Consider the following 16,829-nt stretch of genomic DNA (forward strand, 5'->3'; position numbering starts at 1 on the left):
TCCCAAATATTAAGGTACAAGCTACGAATGTAGACAATTTCCAATATTCTCTCATTACATAGGACAGACATACAACACATCTCGAAGTCCAAACTGTATGCATGTGTTCAAGGTTTTCTTTATTTCGAAACATAGGTTGTGTCCTTTGTAAACTGTGTATATATAAGCCGTGAAGAAGATCATTTACACACAGTTATACTGCTGACCAATTTCACCAATAATCATGTTTGTGGTTTCTGACATAGACACACATTTACTCTTAAATTGTGGAGAAAAGAATGTTTGTATGTTTGTTTTTAAAGATTACACCCATCAAGGAATTGATATTGTAACTGCTTCATAACGGTGTTTATTGATGTGTTGTTTATTTCACAAATTAAATTATTTGGAACCTCACACATTCTATAAAGAAAACCGCTCATATTATTTGTTTTTGAAGTCAAGTTAAACAACTGAGCGAATACTCCGTTGTTTATTTGTCGGAATATATAGACACTTTTTTGCATATCTTTAGTTTATGAATGTTCTACTCCTATACACGTCATTTGTTTATAGTACTATTATTATTTAGGGGTGGTGGCAAACTCCTAACTGTCATATATTATTTCACATTACTGTTGCTGATGCAGAACTATGTAGATATGACGTGTATGATACAACAATAACATTAATAAAGTCATTTTGTGTTTGAGAAGAAAGGTATTATAAACTATACTAAAGATATATTTCTTATTGTGCAACAGTGTTACACTTTTGATATTTAAGTGTCAGTCATTTGACATATTAAGTAACCCTTGACAACATGACCACAGTTTCCCAGCAACATCTCTGTGAACAGATCAGATTACATATAAAGTAACAAGCTTTTGAATTGTTTTCTCTGGAAAATGTTGCTGTTGCATTCGTTAAGGCAAATGGTTGCCAAAACAAGTATATTTTTTCTTTTAATTTAAAAAGACAAAACTAAAAAGATGGACACACACAAACAATCACCACGCTTTTATTTCATAAATAATACAAAAATTGCATAGCCATTTACAAATCATTTCCAGTTGATTTCACCTGTGTATCTGACATGATATACTCCCAAGAACAAGGGACAGCCGTACAGAGGTCAGAAATAATCTACACTAACAAGTGCAAACAATATATATTAAGTAATTAATGCAACACATTTATATAGTTGAGATGCATATCTAGTACATGAGTACATGATTGTATTGAAAACAAACAAAACTAATAACTAACGCGCAACTAGCAACGGTCATAGTACAGAAGCCGCTTATCTTGGAGCATGGTCTATCCATTGTCGGTTTTTTTTTTTATCACGATAATATATCAACAGAAACATTCGAGTTTCACAGTGTGAATTTAGCATTGGCTGTTCAATGTAACAGCTGCAAAGATTGAAATGAACACTATAAACACATATTCAAAAATTTTTGTTACTTGAAACACGCATTTCGAATACATTCATATTATTCTTTATGTCGTCTTAAGACTGTCGGATAATACATTTGTTAGGCCGAGCGCGCCTCTGCACACGGCTTCTAGGAAAGTTCTTGACCTGAAGCGCACAGACTGACTCTAGGTGTGGCGCGCTATTGTCAGTGTCGTGTGCAATCTACTTCCAGAATAGCAGTGACAATCTGGGGTTTTCACATTATGTAGCAACGAAAATATCGGCCAGTAAAATCCAGTTACGTATTGAACCACCATAATACCACCCTATCGCAATAGCCAGGGGACTTAGGCAAGTTATAAAAGCGCATTTTACCGCGGATACCTTATTATTAACTTGTGCGGATGATGGGTTAATCAGCTAATTTTGGTGAGTAATCATCATCAACGGTTATCACATGTTTACACGTATTCAGATAAAAAATAAACATCATCTTAAAATCCATTCTGACATAACCTGTGTGGAACGTCCTGCAACCTGAAGGACTGGTGCAAACGAGCCTATTGGATCTGTTTTCTTCTTGTGATCTAATCCTTTCTTTAGTTTTTTGTTGGCAGGATTGATATAGTCTGAATTTAAAATCGTAAAAAGGATTTTCACCATTTCCCTAGCCCGGTTATAAAGACAACAAAGTTTATATTGGACACATTAACTTAACAACAGTCATCATTGGGTAAAGGAGTTACAGATGCCATGTATAATGTATTTGTTGGATGTATGCTGCGTTCATTTTGCAATACTTGTGAAACAGAGTAGACATTTTCTAGTTTTTGCTACAGATAAGATCTTGACAAAGAAAATCTAAACCTTACAAATGAAGTTCTAGTTTACCGGTTCAAATATCGTAAGTATGTCTGTGGTTTTAGGCAAGTTTTATATACGCAAAATCTGACACGTGATTTCATCTCGAGCTCGGAAATCAAATTCGCATCAGTTAAAATGTCACTATGCTGTGGACTTCAAACTTCCCGACACTTTTCACAAGACACGTACAACATACAATCTGAAGAACTGCATTCTGGATCTGGAAAATACAATTTATATCAGCAATGTCATCTCAATATATATATAAACCAAAATAAGCCAAGAATGAACAAGTACTTCACACGAAGATCTAGGGCAAACGTTACAGACAAATTCCTAATCTATCCTCAAAACAAAAACTTCTTACTAATTCATTTAAGCACATAGGGATTAATTGATATATCATTTTATCACGGTCATATATATCTTGAACAATAGTTACATACCACGGATTCCAATTGCTACCTCTGCCCCTGGAGGTATGACCATTCTGTATTCGGAGCATGGTTGTGGAGTAGTCACATTTCCTCCAGAACAAGGCTGGGAAAGTTGTACGTTGTCCTCAGTGCAGGGAAGAGGAGAAGTCTTGCTGACGTCTGAGCAAGGGACAGTGTCACCTGTTCCTTGGTTCATCACAGTCGCACGAGTACCTGTATCACTTCCCGGGTATGCTTCCCGTAAACTCTCCAGTCCTGGAATGTTTGTTCTGCCCAAAGCTTCTATTTCTTTGTTCATTCCATCAACATCTAACTGCTGTACAAATGGGCAGCTAGACGACCACTGTGCGTGGGCGGAGGAAGGGTAGTCGTCCAAGCCCCAGTCTCTCAGGGTTACACCACAGTGGAAGCATCGAGCTCTGTCTCCCGATCCAGTGTAGAAGAAACCAGACCTTGCCATCATTTCAGGGGATTGTGGTACACACTTTAAGGGCCATGAGTCAAACGACCTGAGACGTGTTTCATAATCAGAATAATGAGGATATTTCGCAGTGAAGGTTGTCATTGGTTTAGATGGTGCCTTTATCTGTGGAAATGTTTGTCTCATGAATTGGCAATCTGGAGCATATTTATTGTGAACCAGTAGCGGATCGTCATCATCTTGCCAGTTGTAGAGGAGTATCCCACATGAATGGCACTCTACTTTGTCGGTTACGCCTGAAAACAGTCATAAATAAATACTTAGACATACATAATTAAAGTGAGTAGTCTAACTCCTTCGATAATATATATTTCAGCTCTCAACAAAATTAATTGTATTAAGTTCATATAACTTATCAAAAACACATTTCTCTTATTCTTCAACTTGAACCTTATCTGAAAAGGTGTTTACATGACATACATTGTAGCTACAGAGAAGACAAGTACACATATGTAGCACTCAGTACTAACTGTGGACAACAGTATTCAGGACATGTAGAATACGTATTCATTATTTTGTCCAATGGATGTCGGAAAATACAACTCCAAATATATGTATACCAACATATGATATGAGGTTTGACAATTTGAAATGATAATTTCTTCTAATTTATACAGTAGGAGAACAAAAAAGTTTGTTTTAATAAATAGAGGATATTTCATATGACAAGCAACCACTCTGCTCTTCCAAGTCACTTGATGAGAGATACACCGTATTTTACTAGACACATAAAATACCCCATTTATCATATACTTCATTTGTTGTTGTATTCTGTTGTAAACAAACTACCTAAATGAATTACAACGCAAACTCTAAATTCTCCGTACTATAAATATTGACCTTTTCACACATGGCTTCCTGCACGAAAACAAGCTATACATTGTAGGACTTATGTAAAAATATAATTAACAATAATAATAAACTCAATTAAATACTTGAATTATGTTTCATTAATTTACGTACATGTAGTGCTGACATTTTATTTCACACGTTCTGAATTAATAAATACTCATTTTCTGTTTGAGGTATTTAATCTAACTTACAGGCGCATTGAAATATCGCTTTTGGATTAGCGATGCATTTGAAGCATAGATGTTAACAATAGGAAGAGTTTCAAGCAAATAAGAAGAACTGTTATCTGGTAAATATTTTACTGGATGTAACATATTTTCATTCTCAACACAGAAATGTAAATTCCCCCGAAGCCCGGCTATTGCCGCCTGCAACAGGCGCACGGTCGGGTAACTTTGTTGCCAGTAGATCCCACAAAGTTATTTTCATTGCAATGAACATATCACTTTTCTATAACTGTTGTGCAAATGTCACGTTCTCTTTCATTCTCAAGTATATAATGAATAAAAAGATTTTTTTTATGATGATAACATTACATCCTTAGTTCGTCAGTTTCTCCGGCGTAAACTGTATTGATGGTATGTTTTTATATACCAGTATTCAATGTGAGAATCCCTTTTCCTCAGGACAAAACAATGCTCATTGGATATATCCTTATGTCCAACAGAATATGTTATAGCTGTAAGTTAACAGTTCAAATGCTCGACGGCGGATAAAAACCTAAATTACATAAGTATTGACACACACACAAAACCCCAACAACAACAAAAACAACAACAAAACAAAAAAGTAAAAAAATAAAGCAAATTAAAAAAACACAATAAATTAATTCTTATAATGTTGCATTTCCGAGTTTAATTGCCCCTTTTGTCACGCATTCCCTCGTCCTGAAGGAAGATCTCCTTTGAATCGCCATTGGAATGATGGGCAGTGTTGTCCTTCAAATCATGGCAAACTAATTACATAGTCATAGGCCCACATAGGCATGTCATAGGCCCACAGTTCAACGTATCTACAAGGCATGCGTGTTTCTTTTAACTAACAACGCATGATGTATGTACAATGCAATATTTTGTAATAATGTAATATTTGAGGTTGACATGAGTATGCAAATCAAACTGATATTTGGATAAGATGTAAACTTCTTTGGAATATACTTGTTTCTTCATTGAAGATAGAGTTTACACACAAGCATAAAATGATACTCATTTTCTACAGCATTAATGTTACAAGATGTACAGATATTGTTAGACTTTAGAAATATACCTTTAAAGATCTTTAAATTATGATAACCTGCTCTGAATTGCGCTAGCGAGACTCGACGTTTTTTTTATTGTAACAGATATTAGATATTCTTCGAGTATAAATTGTTGTTTGAAGAGAGAATAGTTATATGTACATTTGCAAAATTGTAAAACATATCTGGAACAACCTTACAAAATGGATCAAAGACAAAACTGGAATAGAACTAGAATTTTCAAAATTGACAATTTTATCAGGATATCAACAAAAACGAAATGATGTATTAAATCATATTCTAACTGTAACAAAGCAAAACATATTCAAATCAAACATTTCCAACTCCGTACCAAATTTCCCACACATCAAACAAGAAATAACTGATTCATATTACATCGACAGAAATATATCATATTCACAATGTAAATACACACAGTTCATGACATTTTGGTCTCTCTGTCACCACCTATTCGTTTAAAACCACGAACTTGCACAATCCAACAATATGACACTGTTATCATCTATAGATATACTTTGTAACTTGTATGTATTTAAGATTGCATGTGAACTATATTCTGTAAACATAATGTTTGTATACTCCAAAAAGAAATAAAATAATAATAAAACAAAAATATTTTAATAAACTTTGTAGGATTGACATCAACACTCACTTAGCTTAACAGATGTAGATTCAAGATATTTATTCCAACTCAAAGTCCTAGTAAACAATATTCCAAGGTAAGCATAAGATGAAACTACCTCTATAAATGCATCTTTGTATATTCCCCACCGCTTTTAAAAACAGGAACTTTAGTTTTATTTAGACTGACGGACAGTGACTCAAAGTGTCTCAATAATTTTCCAAAATATTGATTTGAAGTTGAAGACCAATTACCGAATCAGAGAAAAGGACATCATCGTCAGCAAAAAGTAAAAGGAATATTTCTATTAGATCTGGATATAACTGTATGCCGTTTTTGGATTTTGAGAATTTCAAGAACAAGTTTGTGAAAAAAAAGAGAACAAGAATGGAATTAGTACACAACCCTGACGCACTCCCTAAGGGCAATCAAACATACTTGTAAGCTTATTACCATTGATTCGTGCACAAGCTTTAACTGATTCGTAAATGGCTTTGAATGATTTTCCATCTTTGATGCCCCTCCATGTCTACCAAATAAGTGCCAGAGTTTTCAAATGCCTTAGCGAAATCGTCAAAACATGCATATAATTAACCTCCTCTTTTTGAAAGATAATTTTTAAAAATGAAAACATTGTCCATTGTGGAATACCCAGCTCTAAATCCTAACTGTTCTTCAAAATGTTTCCCATTGCATCTGACCAAAGCGTTAATTTTCCACTAAGAATCATGGAATCCAAAACAACTCAGTACAGATATCCCCGATAGTTATCAACATTTTTCTTACCACCCTTTTTATGCAATGGAATAATGGTTGCTTTTGACCATTCCGAAGGGAAAACACCTTTCTAATATAGAGAATTGAACAATACAAGTAAATATGGAACAAGAATATTATCTGAACATTGAAACATTTCACTAATTACATAATCTGTTCCAGCTGCTTTATTACACTTCAACATACGAATATTCTCTTGTATTGACTCACTGCTGATAGGGGCATTAATTTATGTCATCAGTGACAGACTTAACCAAATTGTTATCAGTATATTCATCCGTTAGTACACTTTCAGTATTCAAGGTGTGTGTATCCTCTTCATAAAAAGTAGCTATGTCTGGCTCTGCAATACTGAACTGGTCTTTAAAATACTCGTACCAAGTCTCTGAATTAATTTTATTTATATCCTTGTAGGTATGTAGTACCTGATATAGCTTGAACTTTGTGCCTAAATGTTTTGGAATCCTTCATTGCATCTATCAATTCAAATTGACGTCTAATCTCGAAAAATCTTTTAGCATTTCTACATAAAACTTTATACTTATTTCTTGCAGCAAGATAGTTCTAGAGAGATACTTTGTATTTATATTTACGAAAAACATTGCGATAATGACATCTCTGTTTTTTAAAACATTCACATTTAGCATCATACCAATCTTCAAAACCTGAAAATGGTCTTACACAACGCTTCATAAAATCAGCTGATAGCAATAAGATATCTGTGATTAGCTTAATCCCGTATTCAATGTCTGTTATATGTACCGCATCCTCCAATTCTTCATTGAGCGATGCTAAACATTTAATGAATATATACCTTTTATCCTCATTCCATGAATACTTAGTACCACTGATCATTTGGTCATCTGAACCTACCTCTGTTGTAGTCTCTGATAAATCAATATTCGTAGACCGATTAAATATCATAGGGAGATGTTCTGATTCACTTCTAGAAATAATTTTAGAAAACAGAACTTTCTCAAATAACCAGAATGATCGAATGACATAATCAATTACACTGCATCTATTATGTCCAACAAATGTATAATCACCTTTTTCTTTGTCAGTATCACATCGACCATTTAGAATGTGCAAATTCAATAATCGACACATACCAATTACAGATTTTCCAAATGTGTTAGTTTGCTGGTCAGAGGAGAACCCAGCTGTCAAACTCATCTGATACTAGTTCTGTTAATAAATCATCATCATCAGTTAAAAGTCTGAAATTATCATCAAGTCGTCCAGTTCTAGCATTTAAATCGCCACAAAGTATAGTTTCAACAGGTAGCAAGTTAGCTGTAAAATCAATAAAAGAATTTAAGAGGAGGTCAATTCCATTTTTCTCATGTTTATCGTCATACCATCTTGGTCCCCTGGTTGAACATATGTAAAGATACACAATACATGTTTTTCACATGAGAACAAATTATTGTCAAACAGCGTGAAAATAGCATTTTCGAAGTACCAGACACATTTCATATATTTCGAAATGTTCTCTCTTATAAACAGTGTTATACCTCCCGATGCGCGTCCAAACTGTGATATCTTAATACCGGGTAGATAACAGCATTTATATCCTGGAAGGGAAGAATCAGTATCATCTTTTTCATGTGACCATGTTTCTGATAATGCATGGGTCAATATTACTACTTCAATTATAGACGTAGCTGAAATATGGTGCGCATATTTCTATAATTGTGTCATTTGCTAATCACATGCAAAATAACAGAATCATAGAGTCGGCCTGTTTCAAAGACGAACTTGAAATGTAAAGGTGTTCCAACTAACGTTTGTGATATTTTAATCATCATTTATATATTCTCGTGTTAATATTGGATATCATACCTGTGAAGACGAAACCTGCAACAGCGAGCTGAAGAGCATTATTTCTTCCAGGCCATTCTGAATATGTTTTAAAGCGACATCTTAGCTTGTCAGCATCTGATCCAACCATTTCCGCCATGATTAGGAACGTGAGCTTTCGTGCGTTATGAGCGAAAACCGCTTACTTTTATATCACATGAATGCGCAGAAACTGTTTGCGCAGCGTATTTTTTTACCCTTATTTTTAGATCCATGGAAAAACCGGAAGGAAGCTATTTATAGGTAGGTTTCCCCCGGAAGGATTTTACACTATTTATACTAAAGTCTCAGTCATTTGACATGTTAAGTAGCCCAGACAACAAGACATGACACTCAAACCACAGTTTCTCAGTGACATTGTTAGTGCCGGGTGCAAATCCTGGAACTGTGAATGGTGAATGTATGTTACATTGGGTCAGCTACACTCTACACAGATAATAGAACACAGTAAGTAGTGAATATTTGAAGAGTTTAAACTTGAATAAAATCTTGGTGTATTCGTTTCGGCACACATTGATGCCGCATAAAGTTTATCATCATTGGTGAAAGTAAACAAAATTGGTTACAGAATTGGAATAGATATTTTTTTCCAAGCCAGCTGCCATCCAAAGTCTTTCTTTCCTACACATTTGTAGTTCTGCAAGTTAACATGACCATTACACTATAATTGTTTGAAGAAAGAACTTGGTGTAAGGGACATATCAAACAATGCCACATGCAAGGCCAGTATGTTAACTGAGGAAGATATCTGCTAAAACCACGCATCGGTACTTTCAACTTTTGGCTTGGTTTTTTAAACCGAAGACACTAATACCAAGTGGCCTCTAAAAACACAAAGGTTCAATTCTGTCAATTTACACACCATACGCAATAGAATTGAGGAAAAACTTCATTTCCAGATCCATGGGACAGTGTCCACTATACCTGGAGACCTAGATATAGTTACATCTCTGTCGTCAAAAATTCAGGACAATTTATTAAAAGTAAAAGCAAAGTCATCTGAAGAACGTCCTCAAAGATGACTTCTATGTGAAATTTGAGGACATTTAGGCAAGAGGTAGGCATCCCTATGGGCACCAATTGTGATCTTACCACTAAAGTGCGAACTATATTAAGTCTTTATCTAAAGTAGGAAAATGTTTTAAAGTTTTTATGGTTTTACTTAAGCACATTTTGGTATCTTAGTATATTACAAACAACTATTACACATTTTGCAAATGGGCTGAAATGTAAAGACAATATTTAATATTAAAAATTCAATTTGATATTCAGATATATGTTATTTGGAAACTGGCAGACATGTTTAAGTTATAAACATATTTATAAACTTGTATTTAATTTACCAAAATGGATATTAAACTGAATTGAAGTCTAGACTGTCAGGTATGAAATAAAAACCAAAGAAGCTGTTTATACAATGAAAATAAACACATACTGAATTTGACTCTCTCTCTCTCTCTCTCTCTCTCTCTCTCTCTCTCTCTCTCTCTCACGCGCATCGTCATAAAGGTATCAACAACAATTACAACAAGTTACCTGTACTATTAAGATCCGGAATAGAATAGGTCCGGGATAGAGTATTTTCCTTGCAGTGAGCACATGCAAGGGAACCCGTTAAGATCCTGGGTAAAATAGGGCTTTAGCAACCAATGCTTGCCGTAAAAGGCGACCAAGCTTGTCATAAGAGGCGACTAACGGGATCGGGTGGTCAGGCTCGCTGACTTGGTTGATGCATGTCATCGAATCCCATTTACGTGGATCGATGCTCATGACGCCAATCACTGGATTGTCTGGTCCAGACTCGATTATTTACAGACCGCCGTCATATAGATGGAATATGCTGCGTGCGGCGTTTAAAAGCAAACAAAAAAAACAAACAAAACTGGTACTATTTCGCTTTCACACATTGATCACATTGCGTGTGTGCTATCACTCCTAATCGCTTTGTGCTGAATATTATGTCTCTCAGCTTATCGGAGTGGTTAAGGTAATTGACGTCCTCTACTGTCACATGTTGAGGTTAGAGATCGACTATTTGATATTCTTGGTGAGTGCCTGGGATTTTATCGACTGTTGAAAGGAAAAAGAGATGGTGATGTTTTCTGTTTAAAAAAACATGCTCATAGTTTTAAATCAAAACTATCTGGTTTAGTAGCTGTAGCAGAAATAAATATCTAATCTCGATACAAAACCCCGGGCCCCCAGTATATCAAATGATAAGGGTTTTTTTTATGGAGGAAGGGACATCGCACCCATTCGTATGCACATATTGACTATTTGGAAGTAAGATAAGGGCCCAACCAGTTAATATTCTGGTTGGTCGGCCTGTGAGCTTTATTTGAGACGTATTATGTTTTCAGTCAGCGCTTCAAGATTTACAATTCTCTTTTATGAAAGGAGGAGCCACACATTTATTTGGACTTACAGCGCGTTACATTTCAGAACACACATAAGGTCCAGTGAACGATGAATATAATTTGGTATAAACTGAGGACAAATTTTCCCAGCATTTTGGGGGCAGCATTTTTAATTATCCCCGAACCCGCATCTCATCAACAACCACCACACACCCACACCCACACCCACACCCACACTCACACACGCCCTGTGCGAAACCAATGATCAGCCTCCAAGGTTACGCTGTTTCAATGTGACGGTAGCGTTCCTCTCCTCGAATGTAGCCAGGCTGAGTTGAGCTTGTCGATATGGTGATATCTAGTGCATGAGCAGGAATGTAACCGCGTAGAACAGGATGAAACACTATGCGAGACTCGTAAAGCAATTGAAAACCAACTCCTGTGACGCCTGCCCTGTTGAAGGTATGTGGGTGTTTGTACATTGACTACAGGGCTGCTTTATCCCAAAGATGAGCTGGGTCAATTAATGTTCAATTCTAAGGAGCACATCAATAAGACAGAAATTTGAAATTAATTGTTTCTTTGAAGCGAGTGGCTGAATGTAATTCTCATCTACACTCAGACATTAATGTTATAGACCGTGGTTAACAGCCTGATCAATAGCCCGATCAGTAGCCCATGCACTCCGCACCGTGCCTACCTTGGGACTGATTTCGCAAGAGAGAGACCCACACTCTTGGATGAGTTTTCTCCCTTTAGTCAACATAAGCTGTGGTGTTCGGTTGACGAGAACATCATGTTGAAAGAGCGATATCGCCCCGCCTGCGTATGGTGTAGATATGTGACTGGTTGGTGGTAAAGTTCTTGGGTGACTTGGACCACGGAAGTGTCTATCACACGATATGATTTAAAACAAGTTTTAATGATTTATACAAATGACACGGATAGGCGTAGGAGTGGGAGTGGGAACGGCCTGAAGAATGAGAGATGTAGTAAGTGACCAACGAGATACGAGTGATTACAGAAAATGCGTCACGAGTGAAATTAATGTTAATAAATGACATATTAAAAATATTTAAAATATTTTTATCCTGGCACCACCGTACTGTATTTTTTATTCAATTAAACATATACATTCTTAATCTAAGATTTCTTCTGAAAAACTCCTTTAAAAAAAATTATGAACCTCTATTTGAGATAAATGGAAACCGGCCCAAATTATTTGAAAAGTATATACAGCTAGATGCTATGTTCAACCATGGCATAGAGTAAAAATATTGAAACTCGTTGTGGGGTTGGGAGAGCAAGGCCACCCTACTTCAAAAGATCGGTTCCTATGTCTGTCACATGTTTAGCTAATAGTCTGAAGCACATGTAACACATGTGGCCATTCTTTGGGCAAGTGACTGTTCGAAATGTGCCTCTGTTCACCCAGCAGGTAGGATGAGATGGCAATATGGTCGTTAACCTAGCGCCTAACAGGCAGCTTGGGTATACTCCCCAGGGAGGTGAGAATGATTCTTGAGTGCACATTGATCTAGTGATCAGGGTAAACGATAGCGCTTTGAGCATGCCCCTGAGTGGTGTGAGAGTATGTGCAATTTGAAAAGCCTATTATTATTATTATTATTATTATTATTATTAATTTTTTTTTTTAATTTTTAAAAGCAGCAAAGAGGGTTTGGGTGATCCTTGTTAGGCTCATCATCAGCTCAAGGCCCTTGCCCCCTCTACACGCAGCCTAGACAGCGAATTCTTCTTCTTATTATTATTATCATTATTATTATTGTAATCTGCTGTAATGCTGTAATTAAATGAACAAACAGGAAGTGAACACTGTCTCATTCCTGAAAAGTTAGTTATCATTCAATAAAAAAGCAGACAACAACAAAAAGATATTCGGAAAATGTTTTTTCTGCAGTTCCTAAATATAGGATACAGCTATTGTGGCCTGGGCATTCAATTAAATATGTTTCACAGTCTCGGGGGTATTTTCCTTTCAGTTGGCAAATGCATGGAACCCGTGAAGATCCTCGGCAAAGTAGGTCTTCAGCAGCCCATGCTTTTCGTAAGAGGCGACTAACAAGATCGGGTGGTCAGGCTCGCTGACTTGGTTGATGATCAGTCACAATTGCGTGGATTGATGCTTATCATGTCAATCACTGGATTGTCTGGTCCAGTCTCGACTTTCTATAGACCGCCGTCATACTGCTGGACAATTCCTGAGTGTGGCGTTAAATAACAAACAAACAAACATGAAAGGAGACCTCTTTATCTATATATATAATAAACAGTGTCCAACACAGTGTATGTCTATCACTTGTCTTTCTTGCATATATTGGTTTCCTATGAATTATTTATAGTGATTTTCAGATTTTGTTGGAGAAACAAATACTCGCACATTCATTATAACCTTACATCAATGATCCAATAGCAGCAAAGATTCTGGTTCAAAAGCAAATGCTCATTAGTTTCTTCGTAGAATTAAAGTTCACACAAGATATTACTAAAGCATTTCTCCATGACATAAGCTTATGACATAAAAACATGTATGTCATACCCCAATGACATAAGTATGCAAATTAGATAACCGGAAGTGGGACTTTTTTCGCCGGTGCACGTGAGTAGGTGTTTACAAACAACATGGATACCTTTGATGTTGGAGACTGTTTTAATAGATCAAAGGGGAAGTGCTACAGTGATATCCGTGTTGACAAATGGATATTACAAGTTACAGGTTGACGGTACCGAATTTGAATTTGACTGTGATGAAGGCAGATTATCAAAACTTCCCTGTGGCCAAAGTTTCATCATCGAAACGTCATCGTCGAGCACGGCGAAGCAGACGACGAACACAAAGCCGAAAGATGCCCAAGGAAGATTTGTGGCAGTTGAGGACGGCATGATCGATGGTGTGATCCTAGACACTCAAAACAAAAACACAGCCAAGAAAACTTTGTACGATTTGAAACTGTTCGATAACCTTCTAAAAGTCCAAAATGAATTTCGCCAAATGCACGAAGTCGTCCCAAACGAACTAGACACACTTCTCTGCAAGTTTTTCATTAGTGTTCGAAAAACAAATGGGGAAAATTATGAACCAAACAGTCTCACGGGTTTTCAGAGCAGCATCGAGAGATCACTAAAACGAAGGGGGTATGGCTATTCACTCACGTCATCTTTAGAATTTTCACGATCACGGGAAGTATTAAAGGGGAGAAAAATTAAACTAAAGAAAGAAGGGCGTGGCAACTTACCAAGGAGAGCCGACCCGATTGGTGATGAAGAGATCGAGTCCCTGTGGCAGTCCGGATCCATTGGAATCAGTAACCCAATGAGCATAATAAACTGTCTATGGCTCTACATCACAATCCATTTCGGGTTAAGAGGTTTCAATGATCACTACAACATGTGTTGGGGGGACATCACATTGCATGTTGATGGAGACGATCACGAATATCTTGAACTGTCCATGAGACAAGAAAAGAATAGGTCCGGTGAGAATCCTCGTGATTGTCGCGACGTTAGGCCCAAAATGTGGGCTAATGTTGCTGATCCCTCTCGGTGCCCTGTGCAGGTGTATAAGTTGTATGCCTCCACGCGTCCACTCGACTTCTGTCGAGATGACGATCCCTTTTACATCGGCACACCCACTGTAGGTATGCCTGCGATCAGTGGTTTATCCGCTATCGTATTGGGTAAAACAAACTTTCCTCTCATGAAAAACGTGCGATGCCGCCAGTCTCCAAACATCGAAACGACGCACAAATCACTCTGCGCGCAAACACCTTGTGCAAAAGTTGAATGACAATAATGTTCCGCCAAATCAAATAATGCAGACAACTGGCCACAAAAACATCCATTCTGTGAACAATTACTGCCATATTAATCCCGACCAGCACAAGAAAATATCCAACATCATTTCACGAAACACTCCATCCCTCACTGTGACATCCCAGCTTGTTGATGAAACTCCCGTCATGCAGAGCGGCCCCTCGCGAAATGTCCAAATCGACAGTAGACAACACAGTCAGCGGTCTCAAATAATAAATGTTTCTGGTGGTGTCAACACTATGTTTGCTGGCAACATTACTGGTGGAAACATAACGATTAATCTCATTAAACCTCCAAGCCCGGTCCCAGTCAAAAGACACCGGATTGTCATCGAAAGTGATAGTGACACCGACTAGTGCATATGCTCTGACCTCTCAGCCGCGAGACCATCTTCAAGTGAGAGAGCAGTTTGATTTGAAACTATATATTATAAGTGAAGTTACACCCGAGATATAATCATATTACACAGAATCGTTGTTGTTACCGTTATTAAAGTTTCAATTATTGTGAAATAGTCTGTTCAAGTATTTTGTTTAAAATAATCCGAGGAAATCTTTTTCTCAGCGAAGGAATATGCCATAAAGGAGTTAAGAGGTTGTTTATTTTGGTTTACACGGCTATGGAAAACATGTATCACTACGCACGATCTATACGTAAGATTTCGACAAGTTGCTGATGTTAATGTTTAATGCAATTATTCCTTAATTGGGAAGCAAAAATGTGAAAATGATAAATAGAATTCATCACTCGTGTTTTTTAATATGGGAAATATCAACCTCGTCCCGTTAATCGGTATTAGCCTCGCCAAAGGCTCGGCAAATACCGATTAACTAAGACTCGGTTGATATTTCCCATATTAAAAAACACGAGTGATGAATCCTCTATTTATGATTTCAAATAGGTTAAGTCATATCACGGTATTATACACACATAATCAATACATCCCTGTTGCTTTGTAACACTCGGTTTATTTTGTGTTTGTTGGTACATTGATTTGACCTTACAACATGGCGACCACATGCTTCTTGAATGAGGTCGTATTCTGACAGCAGTGCTGATGACGTATTACGGGATCACACATTGACTTATGACCTACGACCTACGACATGACATGGATACTATCGTAAACACAAAAGTGGGATGAGGTGAGGTGAAGTGGATCTCACGTCACGTCAAGATTGTTTCACTTACATCGGAATGTGCATGCACACGTGTGTGTGGTTTCTTGTACTATTATGAGAACTTGCACAAGGCACTCGTGAGTGCTCGTTTCATATGCCTATATTTGGATACCACGAAGCCTCTCTGAGCTCAACAACAAGAATTTAAAAACAAAATGGGATTGTATTCCCATGTACAAAGGGCTTTTGTCTTATACCAAACAAACGATATGGTTCATGATTTCACTAATAGTGATATTACTGTCACAAACTCCGACCCACATAGCCAAAAAGGACCATCCACTTGTATTTACAAAACATAAAAGGTTATTAGTTTCTTGCCAAGGATTTGAAAGTTGCTTCATTTAAACATCAAAGTTGAAATTTTTTTTGGCTGATATCTCAAAATGATATCATTGTGGCCTGGCTCTATATAGTTGCGGTATCCATTTATTACCTACATTCAGCACAGGAAATCGTTATTGGTCAGTTTGTGTAATAAACGATCCCGAACAGTCTAAGTAAAGAATCGTATATAATTTGTATACCGGGTCGTTTATAAATTTAATTGACTAATAGTTCTTGTGCACTCAGCATACCTTATCTCCTTGTGCCTTCATGAGTGTCAGTGAAAAACTGACGTACAGAGATTAATAAGAAAATATGTATTCCTCATCCCTGAACCCTGGTAAAACTGTATCCGCCCCTGAAGCGAAGCTCGATGTGTTAATGTGTGAACACATCTTTGTGAAGACGCAATGGTGCCAAAAGCGCGAAACAAATTTTGTTTGAAATTTTATAAAAATCTGCAACCCCTTTCCCAGAGAATGGTATCAATCCCTGCAGAGAATGGTACCAACAATAATTTCCCCCTCTTCTGGCAGTAATATTCATACTAATATATATTCTACAAAGTTTCAAA

General features: G+C 36.8%; 1 protein-coding gene across 1 annotated transcript; it reads right to left on the bottom strand.

Moving 5' to 3' along the window:
* Positions 1 to 999: 999 nt before the first annotated feature.
* On the bottom strand, positions 1,000 to 8,655 carry LOC124147184 (death-associated inhibitor of apoptosis 1-like). The gene is made up of 3 exons (XM_048381485.1): positions 8,539 to 8,655; positions 2,713 to 3,420; positions 1,000 to 2,486 (listed from the first exon to the last, which is right to left on the bottom strand). The coding sequence occupies exons 1-3, from the start codon at positions 8,645 to 8,647 to the stop codon at positions 2,422 to 2,424; spliced, it is 882 nt and encodes a 293-aa protein (XP_048237442.1). The 5' UTR covers positions 8,648 to 8,655; the 3' UTR covers positions 1,000 to 2,421.
* Between the last annotated feature and the right edge of the window lie 8,174 nt (positions 8,656 to 16,829).

The sequence above is a fragment of the Haliotis rufescens genome, unplaced genomic scaffold, assembly GCF_023055435.1.
Source record: "Haliotis rufescens isolate VD_foot unplaced genomic scaffold, xgHalRufe1.0.p SCAF_39, whole genome shotgun sequence".
Taxonomy (NCBI): domain Eukaryota; kingdom Metazoa; phylum Mollusca; class Gastropoda; order Lepetellida; family Haliotidae; genus Haliotis; species Haliotis rufescens.

Coding starts and splice junctions, on each gene's coding strand:
- LOC124147184 (XM_048381485.1), bottom strand. CDS start 8,647: ATGGTTGGATCAGATGCTGACAAGCTAAGATGTCGCTTTAAAACATAT. Junction 3,421..8,538: donor TGCAGGTTTCGTCTTCACAG/GTATGATATCCA, acceptor GACTGTTTTCAG/GCGTAACCGACAAAGTAGAG. Junction 2,487..2,712: donor GGTAGCAATTGGAATCCGTG/GTATGTAACTAT, acceptor TGTATTTTCCAG/ATCCAGAATGCAGTTCTTCA.